Source organism: Charadrius vociferus, unplaced genomic scaffold (assembly GCF_000708025.1).
Source record: "Charadrius vociferus isolate BGI_N301 unplaced genomic scaffold, ASM70802v2 scaffold13, whole genome shotgun sequence".
Classification (NCBI taxonomy): Eukaryota; Metazoa; Chordata; class Aves; order Charadriiformes; family Charadriidae; genus Charadrius; species Charadrius vociferus.
The window spans coordinates 87,096-108,204 of record NW_009647763.1 but is presented as its reverse complement, the minus strand read 5'-3'; the positions used below and the strand labels follow the sequence as shown (position 1 = coordinate 108,204).

The window sequence follows — 21,109 nt, the reverse complement described above, 5'->3', positions numbered from 1 at the left end:
CAGAAAAGCTACCGCATGCATTCCCAGTTTGTAGCTTGGGAGAGCCAGAGGTATTACCTAATCGAATTTCAACATGACTGCACTACCTTTTGGCACTGGTTTGAACTCTGCCCAGAGGCACCAGTTGGTTGGTGCATAAATGATCTGTTGTTGTGCAACAAAAACATATCACCTTTGTTAGATCGATACATGTTTACAGGTTGATCCACAAGAAGTTTGATGGCTTGGCAGTGGTATAGGGAGCAAAAACTTTCTAAACTGCTGATTGAGGTATTCGCAATCTTCTGGTGACAACATACTGCTCTCCAATATGGCTGCAGTGTTTTGAATATCTCTGGAGTGCGAGGAGGTGGCGTGCAATCTTACAGCAATTTGATAGTCTAAGCATTCTTTCTTGGGAAAAAATGTGTTTTAAACAGCTGTTACTGGGCAGTTCAGGTTCTTGGGAAGTTAAAGAAAAACCGAATTATATGTAATATGCTTCTCTACAGTAAGGTGGCTTCCACTGCAATGTCTATGGAAGGGGAAGCATAAAAGCCAGTGGCTTGGATCTTTTTTAAAAACAGGATTTCTGACAACACACCACAGAGTGCACCAGGTAGGCTCGTGCTTCTCAACTGTTTTGAATTGAAGGGCCACTTGACTGCTTGCATTGTTTGATGTTGAGGGATGTTGGTGGAAAAAAAGATAGTTTCTTATGTTTAAAATCTTTTGGTTTGGCAGAATTATTGTTTTGGGAGTTACAAGGAAAAGTAGTGATGACGAGAGAGCAGTGAACATGAGCTGCAGGCATGCTGGTTCAAGTGTTTGTTCTCTATGTCTACTGATGGTAAGGAGCAGGTCCCTGGCCGGGTGTTTGGGTCTCAAATTCTGTAGTTCTTACAAAATGTCTTTCTTCAGACTTTAGCTTGAAAAACTGGTATAGGGAGACATTTCCCTCTCAAACCCTTCTTTTTCTCCCCTTCTTCAGTATTTTATTTCCTATAGACAGAGAGGAGCTGTTTTCTTAACATCTTTGCTGCTCCTGCTTCCCTACTTCAACTCCTAGAAGAGACCCGAGTGTCACAGAAATAGTAATTTTTTTTTTCCCCTTTCCTTTTTTCTGCTGTTGTTGCCAGGGTTCGTTCCCACTCGTGAGCGAGCAGTGCGGGGAAGACGGAGAGACAGGGGGAGGAGTTCAGACTCACTGTGCAAATACATGCAGAACTACTTATCTACGTTGGTACCTCGTAGGAAAAAAATCTCAGATGAAGCAAGCGGCTAACGATGGCTCACTCAAAGGCTCTCTTAGTGCTGGAAAACTTTATAGCTGGCAAATTTGTTCCTTGTTCCTCCTACATAGACTCCTATAATCCGTCCACCGGAGAGGTCTATTGCAGGGTGCCAGACAGTGGCAAAGAAGAGGTGAGTACTATCCAAATGTGCAAAGAAGTGAAAACATTAAATGCACATAACATTAATATATTGAGTGGGAGAGGCTGAAGGTGAGAGAAGAGAAAAACTCAGAAGACTTTATTGCTTAAATGAGTAAGTTCTTGATTGCACTGTAGTGCTATGTGATCTATTGCTGCAACAGCAAATACTGTTATTTTTTTACATTTTACTGTTAGAAAGTTATAGACTGGATCCTAGGCTGGTGTAAATCAACAAAGCTTCAGTAACTTCAGTGGAGCTCCTTCAGCTCACGTGGGAGATGTCTTGTACAGAAGTTAACCATAAAGCTCAGCCTGGCAGTAAGTATAAACAATCTGGAAGAGAGAAGAGGGTTTATTGATCTCTTCTGTAAATAAACTTTGAGGCACTGTATGCAATCAAATGTGTTCTTCCTTAGTGTCTTGATGATTTGCAGCTGTCATTTAAAAGGATTTCTGGCTCGCTGGCTCTTCCCTGAAGTATGGTAAAAAACTTTCAGACCTCTCTGGTTTTGATATTAGCACTTGGATATTAAGTGGAGGTGATGAAGTGGCTGCAACAAGTGTGTTTCCTAATAACGTAGGCTGTCCTCTGCATCGATGTAGTGTTTCCTAGCGCTGTGCTCTCTAGCGGGATGAATGTCTCCTGATGCCTTTTATGTGGTCAGGTGTGGATGGGCAATGTGACATTCATCTGGGGAGCTGCAATTTCATGGATGCTACTTTATAAGGGACCTCCAAGTGTGTGTCTGAGAGCGTTTCAGATTTACTGAGGAGAGAAACGACTGGAAAAGCTTGGATAACGCTAAGGGCTTGGAAAATACTGACAAGTGGCATATTATATTTTAATTTTCAAAATGATTTTTAAAACAAACTGCTACTGTGTGTAGCTGTTCCCTTCACTTGCGTTTCAGTCCTGTTGACATCTTTTATCTTTGCTTCTCTCAGCAGAAACCTTTGCACTGTAATTTCAACTGGGTAAATATTTGCTAGATGCTGATGACCAAGGGTTAAAGTGTAACAGGTTGGGTTTGCTAGAATACATCTGTAAGTTCATGCCAACCCTAATTATGCCTGAAAAGACCTCTCTTTGATGTGCAGGTGCAAATCTTCCTGTTCATTCATTTGCAAAATCATTAAAACCAGACAGATGTGAGAATGCCAGAGCATTCTGCTGGCCACAAAAACATGCTGCTGGCCATTCTGGAGCTATAGTTCAAATATATGTTAAGAACAATGACTTTTCTCTTTCAGCTTTCTGAGTTAGTGGTTGTGCATAGCAGTGGGAACCCAGTTAAACCTCCTGTAAAGCCATCAAGTGCTTTACTTCTGCCTTTAGACAACTGTACAAGAAGGTTGGGCTCTGCAGAGCTGGCATGTGCTGGTGACTGATGGAATATGCTGCAGGAGAAAGTGCGATCGCGTACTACTTAGAGGGTATCTGGAATTCTCAAAGTAAGCTTCTAGACCCAGGTTCAGCAAAGAAGTTGGGATGCTGGTTTCTAGCAAGGCTCAATGTCCTGTTGGACGTTGGTTTTCTTGGTTAATTTTAATGGAGAGTTGGAAGGCAGAACGGAGACAGACAGTGAATCTGTTGCTGACCCTGGAATTTAACACCAGGTCAGATGAAGGAGCCATTTCAGCCAGCTTCTGCCAAAAACATGGAATGTTTTTTCAGGGATTAATTTGTCCCCTAGCTAGATGTCTTAAATGACAAATAGCAGCACCAAAGCAGGCTAAACAGGTGGCCTATATCTCCAAAAGACAGGCTGGTGAGGGCTAATTAGTCCTGGCAAATATCTCCTTAAAAACCCCCATCTCTCTCTAAAGAACCTTGATCCTGTGCATCATCCACTGGGAAAGCAAACATAGACTCATAGAATGGTTTGGAGTTGGAAGGGACCTTTAAAGGTCTCATCTAGTCCAACCCCCCTGCAATGAGCAGGGACATCTTCCACTAGATCAGGGTGCTCAGAGCCCCGTCCAGCCTGACCGTGAACGTTTGCAGGGATGGGGCATCTACCACCTCTCAGGGCAACCTGTGCCAGTGTTTCATCACCCTCACTGTAAAAACTTTCTTCCTTATATCTAGTCTAAATCTTCCCTCTTTTAGTTTAATGCCATTACCCTTTGTCCTCTTGTAACAGACCCTGCTAAAAAGTTTATCCCCATCTTTCCTGTAGGCCCCCTTTAAGTACTGAAATGCCACAACATCATGTCCTGAGGACAGTTTGGGGTATTTTGGTATCAACCTTTAATGGTAGTTCTGGATTACATGTTTTTTCTCTGTCTCTGTCTTGTGCAAAAGAGAAAAGCAGAAGGAAGTGTTTCAGACACAAGTTCATAGTTGAATTCTTATGCGTGTTTTCTTTATGGCTCGACTTTCTTTGTTGCTTTTTGCGAGTCAAACTAAGTAACTGTTTAACCTTTGTACGGTTTCTTACTTCTTCTGTACAAATCTCTCTCCTATTTTTTCCTCTTCCTTTTTTTTTAGATCAGTCTACTGCCGCTTCATTCCTTCCTTTGCTGATTGTCTTTTCTGCTGTCTGTGAAATTGCAACATCTTCCTTATTCTAAAGGAATTCTCCATAATTCTTATGGAGGGTTAAAAACGCAGGTAGCGTTATCTGCACACCAGCCCTCTCTTGGTGCAGGAAGCACCTGGTGGAAAAGGACACAGAGGAGAGGAGAGATGAGAAGCAGCACCACAATGGCACCTAATGACGGGAGGGTGGAAGAACAAGTTAATTAGTAAGGAGGGGGAGGGGGTATGGTTTCACAGAGGGTGAACCTTTGCAGGGTAGCATGCCATCCGCACCTGACTCACTCAAGAAGCCGCGGTTCCCCTTTCCCAGGCCTGCCTTGGCCCCGCTCCAGCGGACGGGTGGCTGCCAGCCTGCCGCCATCGGCACATGAGCACTGGGTTGTCCAACTACAGTCGAAAGAGTCCGAGCTTGGCCAGTCATCTGTGCCACTTTGTGCGAGTTGGCTTATACCCACCCTGGCCTCCGTACCATTTACCGTTCTGGCGCTCAAACACTGGTTCTTATTTTCAGGGAGTATGCATTTTGAGATGGTTTTTATAACACCTGTCACCATCTGAAGGAACAAATTTGGAACTCAGTTTTGTGGAGTTGGTGGAAAGGAGTCTTCAATGACTGCAGTGTAGCAACATTAGGAGAGGTCTGAATTATCTGATTAATCTTAAATCAGCATCCTCCTAATTACTGACTTGGGCAGATTTCCAAAAGCTGAAGAAATTTATGAGCAAAAATGATGGGAAACCAACTCAGACAGCTTTGGCTAAAAGCCCACCTTGATGCATTATGTTAGACACTGGAAGCAATTAAGAAGTGATACATAGGATGCAAAAATTGGGAAACAGGGCAGTAAATTAAAATATGGAAGGATGTTGGTAAACATCTTTAGACTGGTAAACAACATTGAGAAGGGACTGCTTATAAATGAATAGATGTAGGTAACTTTCATTTAAGAGCCCAGAGGAAGTGGTTGATGGAAGAGAGCGCTTTTTGGTGAATTTTAATCCTCGGAAGCCTGGTCTGCTTCAGAAAAGTGCTGGTGTTCTGCCACTATTCATAAAGGTCAAGCTGAAGGACCATGCAGTAGTTATGTACATCTCAGGCAAAACTGGTATGCGTCTATATGAAATGTATATAATGATCTTTTGTATCTGTAGACTTTGTTAAGTATCTGATGAGAGAACTGACTAAACCCCAAAAGTTTTAGAAAGGAGCTTTTTTTTTTTTTTTTTAACGTGAAGATGTTAATGAGTTCCTAGCTGTGATCAGGTCAGATTAAAAATTTTCACTGAGTGTCTATTCTGTAAATATATTCTTAATCCTTGCTTGAACCACCTTGGGCGAAAAGGGGGAGGAAATCAAAGGCTAGCAGGGCATACAATCTCTTCCTTCCCCCACCTCTTACTTTCATCATTGCCCGCTGTGGCTGAAGTCCCATGTTTCAAGGACTGTGGACGTTTAGACTGAGGCTGGATTTGCTCTGGGAGATTCTTGCACTGTCCCCCATGAGAAATAAGATTCTGCATGGGTTTGGTCAGTGGCACTTGCTGGTTGACCGGTCTGGCATTTCCTCCAGGCCTGGAGTGTTGCCCACAAGTTGCTAGAATGTAGAGAAAAGCAAGAGTTACAGTGAAATAGAGTATCAAGAAAAGTAACTGTCTTGAATTATAAGATAGTGTCTTGAGAAGATGAGAATGGAGAAACTCTCAACAGTCACAACCCTGAAGAGATGCAGTCTTCCCAACAATGTCATCTGGGTTATCAGTGTCTCAAATATGAGTTCATCTGCTGATTGTTTAATATCCTTTTTGAGGTCTTCTGTTGATATTCACCATCCCTCTTTTGCTTCTTTAGGTGGAAGCTGCTGTCAAAGCTGCCAAAACTGCCTTCCCAATTTGGTCCTCAAAAAGTCCATTGGAAAGATCTCAGATCCTGAACAAATTGGCAGACCTGATTGAACATGACCTGGAAGCATTTGCACAAGCAGAGTCAAAGGATCAGGGTAAAAACTGGAACTATTGATCTCAAATGTAGAGTGTTTTGCTGAATATTGAAATGGAGGATGTGGTCCGTATTTTTAGTATGGTATGGGCTGTTGGTGCAAATTGGAGTTGATGTGCATGAACTTTGCAGAAATTACTTATTTTTGGATTGCTGAGGCATTATTGCTTTTCGGCATTGCTGAGTTTGACTTCAGTTGTTAGATATTTGGAATGCAGTACTACAGGAGCGCTGTTGTTATTGACTATAGTTGCACTGTGCTGCAGATTCCTTGGGCGCAGGACAAAAGGCATGTCCCCCAAAACATGCAAATCAGCTCTCAGAGCAGAGTTTGAAGCCCTGTTTCTGCCCACGATAACACAGCAGTGTGCTTGGCTTTGTTTCAGGAAAAACTATTACGTTTGCTAGAACAGTGGATATCCCTCGCGCCGCGTACAACTTCCGATTCTTTGCCTCTTCCATCCTTCATCACACGACAGAGTGCACCGAGATGGCCACCATGGGCTGCGTGCATTACACCTCGAGGACACCTGTGGGAGTTGGTATGGCGCTCCTGAAAGGCTGCAAAGCTTGGCAGAGTGTCTGCCTCAGCAGTGGCTCAACAGAGAAAGAGGATTTTTCAGAAGTATTTACTGCCTCTGGATCATGTGCTAAACATGACCAGTCTGCTAAAGCATGAGCGACGTTGTGTAAAATCAGTTGTGCTGCTGCACGGTAAAAAGAGTGCTTATATGCCTTAAAAAGCATCTGGTTTAACTTGGTAGCTCTCACCCTCAGTGTTGCTCTTGCGTTTTGTACGTGTGTGTCTGTGCGGGTAAGTAGGTGTTACTGCAGGGGATCAGTGGGGCATCCAGAAGCACCGAGCTGCTGCTCCAGCGGGGAGAGTGGGATGCTCCTCGCCTTTAGGGGAGCAGCAGGAGTCGGCAATGTGACATTCCAGCCTGTGACTGGAGTGCACACGGGGGGCTACGCTGCTTTTAGCCGAGGAATTGCTTAACTCAGCCACTAGATGCTGCTCATGCTCCAGAAATAAAGCGCCTGTGCTGAGCTGAGGAGTAATAGACTCGTAATGATTCCAATACTAGTTTTTTTTAATCTAAAAATATATATGAATGTTCCACATTCACACTTGAATTATTTAAAAAATGGGTAATCTAGAGGGTCCATTTGATTTTTTTTTTTTTTTTTTTTTTTTTGAGCAGTGGAGAACACGAGTACTTCTGGTAAAATTACTCTCCTAAGGAAAAGTCCCTCAGTGCATCTGCTCCATCAAACAGCGAGCAGCCCTGTGGCTTTTGTGAGCGGTCACACCTAACCATTACAAACGTTTTTTTCACTATTTCCTATAAATAAGTAAGGTGAAAATATTCCCAAAGGCAGTTACTGAAAAAATTCTGGTAATTCAGCAGTTTGTGGAAACACCAGTTTGTACGCTGATAAACTTTGGCACTCGTAAGCCAGGCTAAAATTATCAGGAAAATATGCACTGTAAGTTATGCATGCTCTTTTTATATTAGAATTGGAGGGTAAAGGGTGGGGTTGGAAGCTCTAAAGAGCAACAGAAAGCAAGAGTGATCTGAGCTGGCACATTACCTTAATTTGCTGCTTGCTAACATGGAGAATTACCACAGTCCAGTTGATGTAACCGGTTGTTATGGCTAACCATGCATTAATGTTCCTAGAAAACACTGAAAAGCTTGTTGTGAATGTAAGATTCTGCCCTGAAAAAGCAGCAAAACTTATTCAGAGAGTTCAGATGAACACCTTTAGGATAATTTACACAAATCTTTTAGAATTATCTCCCTGTGAGAAATGCTTCTATCTGCAATTTTATTGTACAGCTGTCCGGAAATAAAAGCCATTGCCAAATTCCCTTCATAAATCTGAATTGGTGTATAAGTGCTTGAGGTTAGAGAAATGAGTTTTGCATCCCAGCAGAATGAAATCCTGTCTTTTGTGCTTTTGCGTTGTAGCTGGTTTAATCAGCCCTTGGAATTTGCCTCTGTATTTGTTGACCTGGAAAATAGCTCCTGCCATTGCATGTGGAAATACTGTGGTTGCCAAGCCAAGTGAGATGACATCTGTCACAGCTTGGATGATGTGCAAACTCTTGGAGAAAGCAGGTAAGTCCTGTAGTGTGCTAGGGAGGGGGAACAGGGTGGAACTGCTTGTCTGTGCACCATTTTTGTTGCAGAAATCAGAAAGTGCTCAAAGAATTTGGGAAAGACTGTTTACTGTAGCTGAATGTTGCACCGGAGAAGGAAAAACTCTCCTGGTCTCCATACTCTCCCATCTATCCACCCCAGCTATTCCCGTTTTTTTTCCCCCACTATCTTCTCATGAAAAGTCTTCTTGTGTCCCCTTCCCCCCTCCTGCACTCCACTTAAGGATGTCCTACGTCTGTGGTGCCAGCAGAGGAACCATGAGGGCATAAGAGAGTGAGAGTCAGCTCTCAGTGGCTGTGTCATGGCTGTATTTGGTGCATTATTAAGAAAATCTGGGAGGACAACTGTTTCTTCCATGAATGACTGAAAACTGGGTCTGTGGTGATGGATGTCAGGCAAGCTTGACTGATCAGTGGACTTGGTTTTATCCTTTAACCCATGACCCCCTTAGAGTTACTAAGCATCATACATTTCAGCTACTACACCAGTTAAGGGTCAATCTTTGTCACCTAGAACTTTTGGTAATTTTCTAACTTCAGGGACAGACCCCAGTGAAGTGAAATCCGCAGAGCAAAGGGAAGGGGTACAATGCCTTGTGTGCCTTCCTTCCCATCAGGGGTACCCCACGGGGTGGTGAACGTGGTGTTCGGAACGGGCGCCAAGGCAGGAGAAGCCCTCGTTTGCCATCCTGATGTGCCTCTGATCTCCTTCACGGGAAGCACGCTGACAGCCCAGCGGATCACGGAGAAAAGTGCTCCGCACTGCAAACGGCTTTCGCTGGAACTGGGAGGCAAAAACCCCGCGATCATCTTTGATGATGCCGACTTGAACCAATGCATCCCCACGACCCTGAGGTCCAGCTTTGCCAACCAGGTGCCTCCCACCTCTCTAGCGTATAAACACTGTTTGCAGCAGGAGGTGTGCACATGTCTGAAAGTGTCTGTGTGTGTGTGTACACGAGCACATGTACATACCTTTGGATTCGAATCCTACATTGCCAAGGTCTGTTCCAAGATTCTGTGTTGTGAACAAACCCTAAACAGAAAAATATGAAAAAGGTTTCATTATTCCACAAGCAGGAAAAAAAAATAATAAAGGGTTCTTCTTTGTGCTCTCCATCAGAAGATAACCAAGGTGTTGTTATCCCTCTCAAAATAGATACATTGCTTATTATAGATCAGATATCCCTCCAGGAAGCAGCTGCTTTAGATCTTAACCTGCAAATAAGTGGGAAGCTTGCTATTTGCTGGAATTAAATTAGGAGTCTTCCCCCAAAGTTCTGCAAATGTTCCTGTTCCCTCCTCACCAACCTCAGGAGAGATGACCAAAGCCAGGAAACTATCAGGGCAAATGTGCAGAAAAATAGCTTGGCATTAGAATGGGATTTTTAGGAAATGAAGACAGAGATCATTCAGAATTGGAAATCACATTTCCTATGAAAAATACTGGAGAAGAATGAAAAATCAAATTTACTTGCATTAGTAACTGGCTGCACAATCCTGTTATTGAAGTTTCATCTTGTTCTTCTCTTTTCCTTTATAATCTGCGAAAAATCCTGCTTTGCAGTGTTGGTGAATGTAGCTTGCTCTCCTGAGGATGTCGCAACACAAGTCTTATTCTGGCATGTGACTCCTAATACTTGTCAATAGTACAATGTAATGTAGAATCATAGAATTGTCTAGGTTGGAAGGGACAGTATGAACTGATGTCGTTTTTCTCCTTCTTTTTTTTTTTTTTTTTCCTTCTCCCCCCCACCCGTAGGGTGAGATCTGCCTCTGCACCTCCAGGATCTTTGTTCAGAGGGGCATATACAGTGAGTTTTTGAAGAGGTTTGTGGCAGAGGCCAAGAAGTGGAAGACTGGGAACCCCTCAGATCCTACAGTTGACGTGGGAGCACTAATAAGTAAAGAGCATCTAGAAAAGGTGATGTTACATGGAGTTTACATGATCTCATCTCAACTTTTAGAGGGCTATGAAAGGTGATTTCAGAGGTGTGTGGAAAGGACCATGTCCTCTCCAAGATTAGCTCTGAGGAATCACGATTCAAAGCCAAAGGGTTTTTTTGATAAAGTTTCTGTTGCCTGTGGCCTGTGATTACTCTGTAAAAATCAACCCCATGGGGAAAAATGTAACAATATTTCTTCCTGACTGAAGTGAAATAATTCAAAATGGTTAATTCTAAATCCTGAATTTATAGTAACCAATGTTAGAGCTCAGCAACATTTTCATGGACTTTAATATTGCCTTTGCTAAGCTCACTTATTTGCCTAATAAGGTAGTTAACAAGGTAAAAGTCTTATATTTATACCACTCTGGCAAATTCTAGGGAATACAAGCGCACAGTAACTTTGGACTGCCTGCAGTAATTTGGAGTTGCGTATGTGTGGAGGGCAGCTGGGATGGTGCACTGTTAAACATAGTCTGCCTTGGTGGCTTAAGTGAAATGAATTTTTATGGTGTCAGACAGAGTTCAGTTGCTCACGTCCCAGAACTATCTGACACAATCAGTATAAGCAAGAAGCAGATTGAAAACCGCAGAGTGAGAGAGAAAGCCAGACCTTTGTCATGCTTCCTGAGGCCTCAGCAGGTTCTCCAGGCCTGTTCTGAAGCGGAGTGGTAGAAACACCCGCTCCCCGAGGTCCTCGGTCTGTGGCACTACAGAGGACTTCCGAGTCTAACCTACCAAGGTGGTTAAAAGAAGAAAAAGAGAAAGAAGACCGGTGGTGTCTCTGTGGTGTTTCTAAGGGAGAGAAACCAGGCAATGATTTCAGAACAGCAGAAGCAGATCAATAGCATGTCCTATGTGTTCAAGGTACCATATGATAGCAGCAGCCACAGAAACAGCTTTAATTATTTATTGATGAGATTTTTCTATAGCATTCATGGCTTCATCGTCCTAGTGGCATATAAACATTTAACAAGCCTGTCTGTGAGGCAGGAAAATATTACTGATCCTTGAAGTAAATGAATGAACCGTGGCATGGAATACATGGCAAACTGCTCAAGCTCCTGGAAGAAGGGAGGGAGACTCTGGGACCACTTGTGTTTTCACCAGGGACCTTATACTTTGGAGAATACTTAGCGAGAAGGGCCAGCGGTGTTGCCTGCTGGGCTAGTAAGTGTTTGGAGAGAGAGAGAACAATTGTTTCACAGCAAGCAATACCCAGCCTTACTTTTACAGAAACGTAACAACACAAGCTAGGGAATGACACTCTGTTGTCAGGAGGGAAGTAAAGGCAGCATGATCTAGTTGGAGATATTGAAGGGCTGCTGTTGATGTGCCCAGACTGGAGAGGTGAACGCTCAGGATTTGGTGTCCTTTAGTAGTGATGTTTTCTTCCTGCTTCCCCAGGTAAGGGGCTATGTGAAGAAAGCCCAAGCTGAAGGTGCCAGAGTCCTCTGCGGAGAGGGAGTGGATTCATTGGCTCTCCCAACTGGCAACCAGAAAGGCTATTTCATGTTGCCCACAGTTATTGCCGAAGTCAAGGATGAATCTTGTTGCATGCAAGAAGAGATCTTTGGTCCTGTGACATGTGTGGTAGCATTTGATACAGAAGAAGAAGTGATCGAAAGAGCCAATGGTGTGAAATACGGTCTGGCAGCCACTGTGTGGTCCAGCAATGTGGGACGTGTTCATCGGGTGGCACAAAGACTACAGTCTGGATTGGTGTGGACCAACTGCTGGCTCATTAGAGATCTGAACTTGCCATTTGGTGGGATGAAAGCCTCGGGTATAGGAAGGGAGGGAGCAAAGGATTCCTATGAGTTCTTCACTGAGGTCAAAACCATCACAATAAAGCACTGACATATGTCAGTGGAAGTATTTTAGGGTAATATAAATGACAGTAATTTGCATTACCATAAATGTCTTTCTGGAACACAGACTGTGATTGTGGCCATCTTTTTCCTGAACTTTCATCGAGTAATATACATGACAGCTGAAAACAGTCATCCCAAATGCTAATGTTGAATGCAGCCTTTCATGTTAAATGTAGATGAAGCGAGGACTCCATGATCAACCCATCCCAAGACAGATGACTGTCTTGTCTTTTGGATTCTAAAGCTTTTTTAGTATTCCTGTCTCAAAAATCTCTCCCTCTAAGGCAGTTTGGAAAAAGGATATTATATGACCGTAGTATTATATGACTGGTTGGTGAATTACCTTGAGGGACAAAGTGGTAAGCACATTGTGAGGCTGATATTGTAATGGGAATCAGTCCATTTTAACTATAAACCGTACGGTCCACGTACCAATCCATAGTGCACTTCACTGATGTCAGACAAGGACTAATGCCACAGCACACTGAATGCCTAAAGCAGTACCTTTAATCTATTAAGGAGTATTAAACCATGGGGTTCTGAAATTCTTATGATATACAGAGACAATAAACGTTTTAATTATAACCTGCTTTACGGTATGTAGCTGAATCATCCTAAGACTTGTTCTCTAACTATTTTGAAATTACAGCCTTTTGTCACTTCTAAGCCTCAGTGATGGAGTTTTTTACATCCCTGATCAAAGATTTGGCTGCATCATGGATAGCGTCATTGTTCAATAATAAGGACTGGAAGTGACTCCTAAGACAACTAACTGTTGGAAATGTTTGTCACCAAAATCTGAAATCACTGGCAACTTTCCATCATTCATTTACAGAGCTTTTTTTTTTTTTTTTTTTTATAAATCAGGTATCTCACAAACTTGTTCACTTTCCACAAAAAGAGAAATAAAGTTGGATACACATTTTCTCCCCATCCTGAGATGGCTATATTGCTATTGAATTTTTACAGCAGTGCTTCACAATTTGTTTTTCAAGTTTTGAGCTGAATTTCACAGTAAAGGTAGCTACATGAAGTATCCCAAATGCCTGTATTCTGAGAAGAGCTAATAAATCATTGGGATGTTTTTTCAGGGCTGTTGGGGGAAAAAAGGCACCTCTGAAATACAAAAAATTGATGAAAAATGATTAGTGATGAGATGTGAAAGAACGGAGAGACAAATTGCTCTGCTGCTCCTCTGCACACCAAAAAGAAAATACAGAGAGAGATTTGGGCTTAATTGAAAATGCAATTTTATTTTTTGTACAGTTTAACATTTTTAGAGCTGTGGAGCTATGATATGCAGGGCTGTAACACCTTACAAAACCGATGTAGACAGTCTAGAGGAGGCTCTAGGCCTTGAATACTAGTCCATGCCTTTATTTAGATATTTCTAATTAAGATAGGTTTTTTGCATAGTGTACCTTTCAAGAGCATATTTTCCAGAGAGGTTTTATTTTTTCTTTCTGGAGCTTGGCCAAGCTAATGCTGGATTTGCTCTTCTATTAGTAAAAATAAAGACAGCAATAGGGTGTTTCAAAATATGGCTGCAGAAACTCAGTCTTTTATCTCTCTTTACGTGCTTTGTTGTGAGAGGAGTCACTGGAATAAATAGTCATGTTGTTGTCCTCACTTCGCACAAGTTGTGCTAGGGACTGCTCTAACAGTGTAGGGGATGGATCCCACCTCCCCCCTTTCAGGAGCATTTGCTATGTGCATCCTGAATTGGCTGAAAAGTTGATTTTTCTCTTTCAAAAGACTTTTTGAAAATAACTCGCACCCAACAACTGAGGCCCAAGGCCCAAGTGTGTGATGAACTTTGAAATCTCTGGATCCAACCCAGTTGCAGGGCTGACCTGCCAGGCGGGCTTGGACCTTGGTCATCCGATGGACTTGGAACAAGTACCTTCAACTGGACATGAATTAAGGCAATACATAAAAGTTATAGGCTCGGTGAATTGATAAATTCTGAAGAAGCACAAACATTTTGTTTTAAAACTCTGCCTAGGTCTATTCATGACCATGTGGTGGCAGCAGAACACCTGCATTGTTTTTTTTAATCCCTTGGTCACACATTTTGCTGGGAGGGGAATGAACAGCTATATCAGTGCATGTTTCATTGTGCCAATTATCTGTGGTTTGGGTTTTGTGTGTTGTGTTTTGGGGTTGTGTTTGTTTTTTTTTTTTTTTGGTTTTTTTTTTTTTTTAACAAATCCTGTTTGGAAGAGCAAAAGAACCCAAAAGCTGTGAAACGCTTCATTAGTTTGTGGGGCAGGCATATTCAGCAACAGCAGATGGGATATTACACAATTAGTGGGTTTGGATGGATTCCTTCACTGACCTGGATCTGGTCTAGGTTCAGTTTTAATGAGCTGAATTTTCTCTCAGGTGTTGATTTTGGCTTGTTGTAGATGTGATGGGAGATTTCTGTATATGTTTCATGTATAGGAGACAAAGTGTGTTATCTCTGTGTTTCTGGCTCAAGATACCCGAGGTACTTTATAGAGAGGTGGAATAGTAGGTGGAGAGGGGACAGAGCTTGGCAGGAGCCCCAGGTGAGGAGTATGGAGATGATGGCTCCATGTCCAGCATGGCTCTGAGGGTTTCTCAGAGGTGAACTCCTGGGGTGCCCCATTTGGTCATCCCTGTGTCCGGCACCCCAGAGATCAGGAAGGTCTGCTGGTGCTAATGATGATGCTTACTTTTGGACAGGAGGGAAAGCCCATGTGGAGCTACAAAGTACTGTCCCTCTTTGTATTTTCCATCTGCAATGGACTCTGTCCTTCTCCTGTTAAGGTGTAGTATAAGTACTTGCTTATTCTCCCACTTCTTGCCCTTTTAGATGAGCAGTTTCACACATGTATATATACACACACGTGTGTGTATGTGTGTGTTACCTGACAGGGAGATTTCTTTTCCTGTCTATAGTTTTTGGTAACTCTTGCATTTCATGTGCCCACCTTCAGCCTCTCTAGCCCAGAAGAGAGCTGCTGGTGCTTGTGGCTGTGAAGCAGGTGACCTGAGAGAGGTAACCTGCTTGTACCAGGGGGCTGTCGGTGGGGACACTGAATTCTCCTACATGCCAAACGCTGTGAACTTTCCCATATTTTCTCTATTCAGACTGACTTCTAGTATAGCGAGGTGTGTGCATAACTGTCTCCCATTTTACAGATGAAGTAGTCAAAGAACTTTTTCCTGCAGATGATGAAGGTGGCTGTTGCAGCTGCTTTGTTTCTGGATTTTCTGCTCTCGGTCGTGGTGAGCAGTGAAGAGGATATCCTGGAGGACAAGGCAGGCTGATGCAAGGCATCAGGCTGGCGGCTCTTGCGGAGCTGTCTGGGCTATGCGACCTGGAATTTTCCAGCCGGACAGCAAAGCTTTTTTTTTTTTTTTTTTTTTTTTTGTAGACTGCCCTGGCTTGTGCATGAAATCATGCGGCCATTGTGAGGATTTGTTTAATTACTGTTACGTAAAGCCTGAAGAGTTGCTCCATCTGTTAATTCTTACAGATGGAGCGAGTACAGTTCTGTTTAGCACCAGAAGATTATCTCACTGGTGTGAGATTATTACTTTACACGGGCAGGTAGTAATATATTTGCCATACTTTACAGCTCTCAATTAGCATAGGGTTATTTTTGTTCTCTTTCAGATATTTTCTTAGCATGTTTAGATCTGTATCTAGCTATTGTATAATGCTTGAAAGCAGCTTTGCTTAGGGAGGCTCTGGGCGTACTTTGGAGAGGAGACACATCAGTTCTAATGTTTATATTCAAATAAAGTTATGTCCCTGTTCCCACAGGGTTTGTAACTTAGGCAAAAACAAGACGTATTTGTAAAACTCCCAGGGATGAAAACAGACTTGACATTTTGGGACAAAGAAAGTTTCATGCCTAACTTAACTTAAATGTGCAGAACTAGAGCGTAAGTTAAGCTCGTTTTAAAACCTTAGCTTTGAAGTTTGAAACTTCAGGAAGCTATACCTTAAGATTCAGCTTCACAGGTAGAGTCGGCTCTCTTATCCTTAAAACTTTCCTCTTACAACAACAGCAACAAAAGAAAAAGAAAAGGAAAAAAAAAAAAAAAAAAAGGGTGGTGGGTTCCTGAGGGAACTGTGAGGACTTCCTTGCCAGGCTTGTCCTCAGGGCTGAGGTATAAGTTTTTGCTCAGTCTGGAAGGATGTTTTTCTCCACACCTGTCTCAGCTCTAGAATGGATGCCATCTGTGCCTGACTTCAAGGTCCTTATTAAGCCTATGGATTAAGCCTATGGATTTCCTGTATGGTGAGAGAGTGAAAAATGAAAATTGAATGAAATTTTCCTAGACTGGAAGAAGACCTGGGTCCCACTCTTCACCCTAGTTGGTTATGTACTTCACCCTAGTTAACTATGTTGTAGAAAGCTAAATGTAATGAATAGAGGAGACCCAGAATAGTTGCAGGAAATCCTGGTGACTGGACCATTTTCTTCATTGAATTCTCTTCCCCTCCTTTCCGAGCATTTGTTTTTGCACCTGGAGGGGGATTGCTTGTACTCAGGAGGTGTCAGTGCACTAGCTCTGTTGTTCTAGAATGTATAAAATCCCTATTGGTAACACTTGTACTCTAGGTGAAGAGTAGCGTATAATGAGAAAAAGAGGGGAAGTCCTGCAGTATTATAAGTGGGTAAACTGGATCCATTTTAATGCAGCTGAAAGCTAGTTGTGCATCCAGAAACTGCACGTGTATGGTGTTGCCTCCTGAAAAGGAGCAGCTGAAAGAGATTTGGAGATCATGAGAGAAAGCGCAATCAGTATGAGAACCCCAGCTTAGCCAAACTAGCCCAACAGAGTAGAACTCAGCATGAGCTCTGCTACATCATTGCAATTAACAGGGGAGCCAACGTGATCCTGGAGGGGATAAGCAGAAGTGTGCTGAAACTGCAAATAATCTTCACCGTTGTATGTAGTATTACTGCCATGTTATGCATCTGTTTCTAGTTTCTTTTAAGGGATGTGGAGGTAGGAAAATTATTCCCAATTTTGAAAAATGTCCTTCTAGTGTGGGACTTAGACCTTGGATCATGTGTTGTGTCATCCTTTGGCTTCAGAAGCACCTGCTTTACTTAGACAAGAGGTGGGTGTGTGTACGTGTGTGTGTTCAGATGCAGGGAAGCAATTACAAGGGTCGGTGATGAGTCCAGAGGAGCAGATGTACACTACTGGGCTGGTATGTGGAAAAGCAAGTTTTGTCTTCTAAAACATGGGAGGTGGTGGAGCACACCTGACAGATGTTCTCTCTGTCGTCCATGGCACAAGCTGGCTTATGGTGTTTCCCTCTGGGACAGAGTGTCCTTAATCATTTCCTAGAAAATGCAAATGCCCCCACAGTAGGGAGCACAAGTGTCCTGGATGGGCTACGGCCTGTGGTTTAAAGCATGGAAAGATGGAGATGTGGAGCTGTGACCTGTCAGGTGGATCAGGCCAAGGTTTCTCATCTAGTTGCGACCATTCAGTCTTTGTCCTGGGCTTTGGGAAGATATGCTGGACCTTGCAGCTCGGCTCTGGTGAGGGCAAGGATGCCTGGTCCAAGGAGCCTGCTGGGACATGAGTAGGTGAGAGACAGATGCTAAACCACAGTCGAGACTGAAGCGTAAGTACTCGTGCAACTTCACTGTGGGCATGTGGGGCGTTTGTGCAGTTACGTGCAAGATGAAATAAGAACATTTCCCTGGGTATGAGAGGTGGTGTGGAGCGCTCAGATACATTGTAAGTCCCCCAAAGAGCCAAAGGCTTCTTTCAGAGTAATGCTAATTGAGACCTATCTCCTGGTTTCAGAGAAATGGAAATAATTACAGACCATTTATTGTGGAGAAGTAAGGACACACATTCATTCACAAGGATTATTCAATTAACTCTAAGCTCCTGAAATAATAATGAAAAGATTATGCTCCCATTTTAGTAATTGAATTTTCTTCTTTGGGAAGAGTGTATATTAAAGAGAGGGTTTAACTTTCATTAAAGAGATTTCTTGTTTTTCTTCAAGTTTGGCTGACCCAACACAAAAGTCAGGCAAAAGTAACATTTTATGCAGCTGTAAAATAGCATTTTCAAGGGTTGATTTTTTTTTTTTAAGAAAAAAAAAAGGAAATAAAAGGAACATTTCCTAATCTTGCCTTAATTTTTTTACATGGATTTGTTTACACGTACTTGGCTTGAGTGAACTGTGTTTACCTACTGAAAATGGAAGCTTTTTTCTCAGGAGGAACACCAAAATATTTGTTGGTGGAAACAGCAGAATGTCAGTCTGGGATTCTGTTTGAGATTCTTGTGCTAAAATATCTGTATTTTCACATGAGTATTTGTTAGCTGAAAATAGATAATTTCAGTACTGCTTAATGGCTGTATTTCAGTCACCCTTTTCCAAGGAGACACTGGAGCCAGTTTTCCATTTAAAGGACATTGAGTAGCTATGATAAGATAGTCGTAGAACTTTGATTACCTCCTTCCTGTGCTGTTTTGCTCCCAGAACTGCACTAAGCATTTTGAGGATGGGAATGATGTTTTCGTAGCCCATAATTATATTCCTACAGTTAATTTATTTTTTTTTTTTTCAGAGCTGTCAGTTTTGCCTCTTCAAATGCATAGTGTGGAGGGTTTTTTTGATCATTAAATGTGTCTCTGGTCTTTGTGGCTTTGAGTTATACTGGACAGGGATGAAAACTGGCATCCTGCAACAGCCACACGCACAAGAGTTCATTGGCGATTCGAAGAGAAATTTGCTGTTACAGCACTGTGAGATTCTTCTAAATCAGTTGACCCCTGCAAGGAGCTTCAGGCTGCTTCCTCTGTTGGTGATATGTTTTGAAACCTTTGCTTCATGTTTGAAAAATAAATATGTGTATGTGTGTATATGCATAACTGTTCAGATATGTAGTTTGCATAGTGTGGTGCTCCAGTAAGAAGGACAAGCTGAGCTATTGATCCACGTGCTTCCAAAGAAAATCTCACTCTGGTCTGAGACCTTACATTCTTGTTCAGTTTCTTTCCATGAAGCCTAAAAACATTTTTTCAGATTCCATTCTTGAGCTCTTTATAGCACAACATGCTATTTATTTGAAGTGTTTAACACTACAGACTCATCTAAATAATAAAATTCCCTTATTTGAAGAACAAAGGTCCAGGGGAGGTCACAATCCTCTCTGCTGATACAAATCAATGTCTACTTCTGATCATCAGCTGATGGTTGGGTCCTGATTTTGCTGTTATCCTGCCTAGGTCTTGCTTTGCTTTTCCTCTCAGCGTCTGACCAATACCACTTTTCCCCTGTTGGGGTTAGAACACTGTTTACCAAAGCACCTCGTGCTTCTTCACCTGAGATGTGTGGCTTTTCGCCACTGGGGGAGGAAAGTCATTCCTCCAGTCATTCTTCCTGAGGTTTGGCTGCGTTATTGCAGTTTATGGAGTTTGGACGTGAAGATGATAATGTTCTGTCCAAGGAAAAAATTCAGTGAGAGGCGTGTTTCTATCTGATTTCCAAATGTGCTTAATCTTCCTTTCCTTCCTAATTAATATTTGGAAATGGGCTTTCATGCATTCAGAGTCACTTGCTGTTGTTTTGCTCCTAGATACAATTTCTCACTAGTGTTAGTTAGTGATATGAATTATTTAATGGACATACTGTGCTTCAGACACAGCATTTTTAGCTGGGCTGCCATGTACTTGGACAGACACAAAAAATATCACTTTTTGAGGAAGTTGTCAGAAATCTCCTGTATTTTAAACATCAAAACTGTGCGCCCTGAATGTTGAAGAAAATGTCATAGTGTTCTAGCAATATTTACTCTATTTGAGTTGCCTGTCAAAAATAGGTAGTGAAATAACATCTCCAGCTGAGGTACAGCTTGGAAATACCAGTATCTAAACAATCCCTGAGGCTTCAAGTAAAACTTTGATGAATAATCCTACGATTGGACAATTTTTCTGGCATATATTTTCTGTGCAACATCAATCTGCTTTTTATGATTTTTTTTTTTTATACCAGAAAAGATGGATTCTGGTTATCTGTTCTTAGCACTTCATTCAGAGGTCTTCCCATCTTCAAAGCAGCGTATGAACTTTAGCTAATTAAGCCTCTTTGCACATCTTACATCTGGAAGTGTAAAGGATTTTTTGTTTTGCTGCTGAGGCAGTTTATGGACAGAATATACTCTAATACCCACAAGGTATTTTCTTCAAAGGGAGTTGAAGGTGTTTTTTTTCTCATGCAGTCATACCCTGAAGGGCTTGAATAACCTTGCTGGAGAAGAAAGTCACTTTGGAGAGGGGAGGCAGAAGGTTCCTGGCTAAAATGTTCTCGCGTATTCCTTTCTTTGGTTGTAATGTGGTTTATGTGGTCTCCAAGCATCCTGGAAAATCCTCACTGCTAGGACTCAAGGAAAAAGGTGTTGGATGCTGTGTACTCTGGCTGCTGGGTATCTAGTAAGGATGAGATGAAGCAGAGCCGACGTAGAAAAAATAAGAATGAAAGCTTAGAAAAGTAAAAATGAAAGCTGGGAGGTCAGAGTGCTTTAATTCAGGCAGTCTGTCTGGGTAGTTCTTATTTCACTGTAGGTGACTCTTGTAAATCCATTTATGTACCTCTAAATCATAAAGAAACCTTAAAGTAACAGCAGAGGGTAGTTATACCACGGGAGAAGTCAGAGCTGTAAAGAACCCAGAAGATAAGAGAGAACTAGACTCAGGTGAAGCTCAGAAAAAGGGGGGGGGAGGGGGCTTATTTTATTTTAATTTAAGGAAACAGCCATTAAGGGCTGGACTTGAACTTCATGGAGCTGCCATTGGGATGCTGTCAAATTTTGACAGCTCTTGAAAGAATTGTTCCTTGAAGCTAAGTCGGATCATTTTTGTGATTAATTCACGGCATTATTTCTCTTTCCATGTGCAGACGACTTAGCTATTTTCTGAGTTAAATTTAAGAAAGGTGATCATTCAAAGCAGTGATCATGCATGGAGTGAGCACTGCATGGTCAGAGCAGCAGGAGCATTAGGCATGCTGAACCAGGGTTATGCTGTCTTAACTATACTGGCAGTTGCCCAAGGTTTCACAAACCTCATGTGAAATCTGTTTTCTTTTTCTGTGTGGCCCTGAACAATTGGTCATGCTTTTAATAGCTACGGGTCTAATTTCTGAGCCTGCAGA

The 21,109-nt window shown here is 42.3% G+C and overlaps 1 protein-coding gene across 3 annotated transcripts; it reads left to right on the top strand.

The window, feature by feature from the left end:
* Positions 1–1,220: 1,220 nt before the first annotated feature.
* ALDH8A1 (aldehyde dehydrogenase 8 family, member A1) lies at positions 1,221–11,971 on the top strand. Of its 3 annotated transcripts, XM_009882277.1 has the most exons (7): positions 1,221–1,404; positions 5,807–5,954; positions 6,340–6,495; positions 7,927–8,076; positions 8,735–8,991; positions 9,880–10,041; positions 11,471–11,971. In XM_009882277.1, exons 1-7 carry the CDS (start codon positions 1,267–1,269, stop codon positions 11,921–11,923), a joined length of 1,464 nt encoding a protein of 487 aa, XP_009880579.1. In that variant the 5' UTR covers positions 1,221–1,266; the 3' UTR covers positions 11,924–11,971. The 3 variants fall into 3 exon arrangements, with proteins under 3 accessions (XP_009880579.1, XP_009880581.1, XP_009880580.1); XM_009882279.1 differs by lacking the exon at positions 9,880–10,041; XM_009882278.1 differs by lacking the exon at positions 7,927–8,076 and having other exon boundaries at positions 1,260–1,404.
* Positions 11,972–21,109: the final 9,138 nt, after the last annotated feature.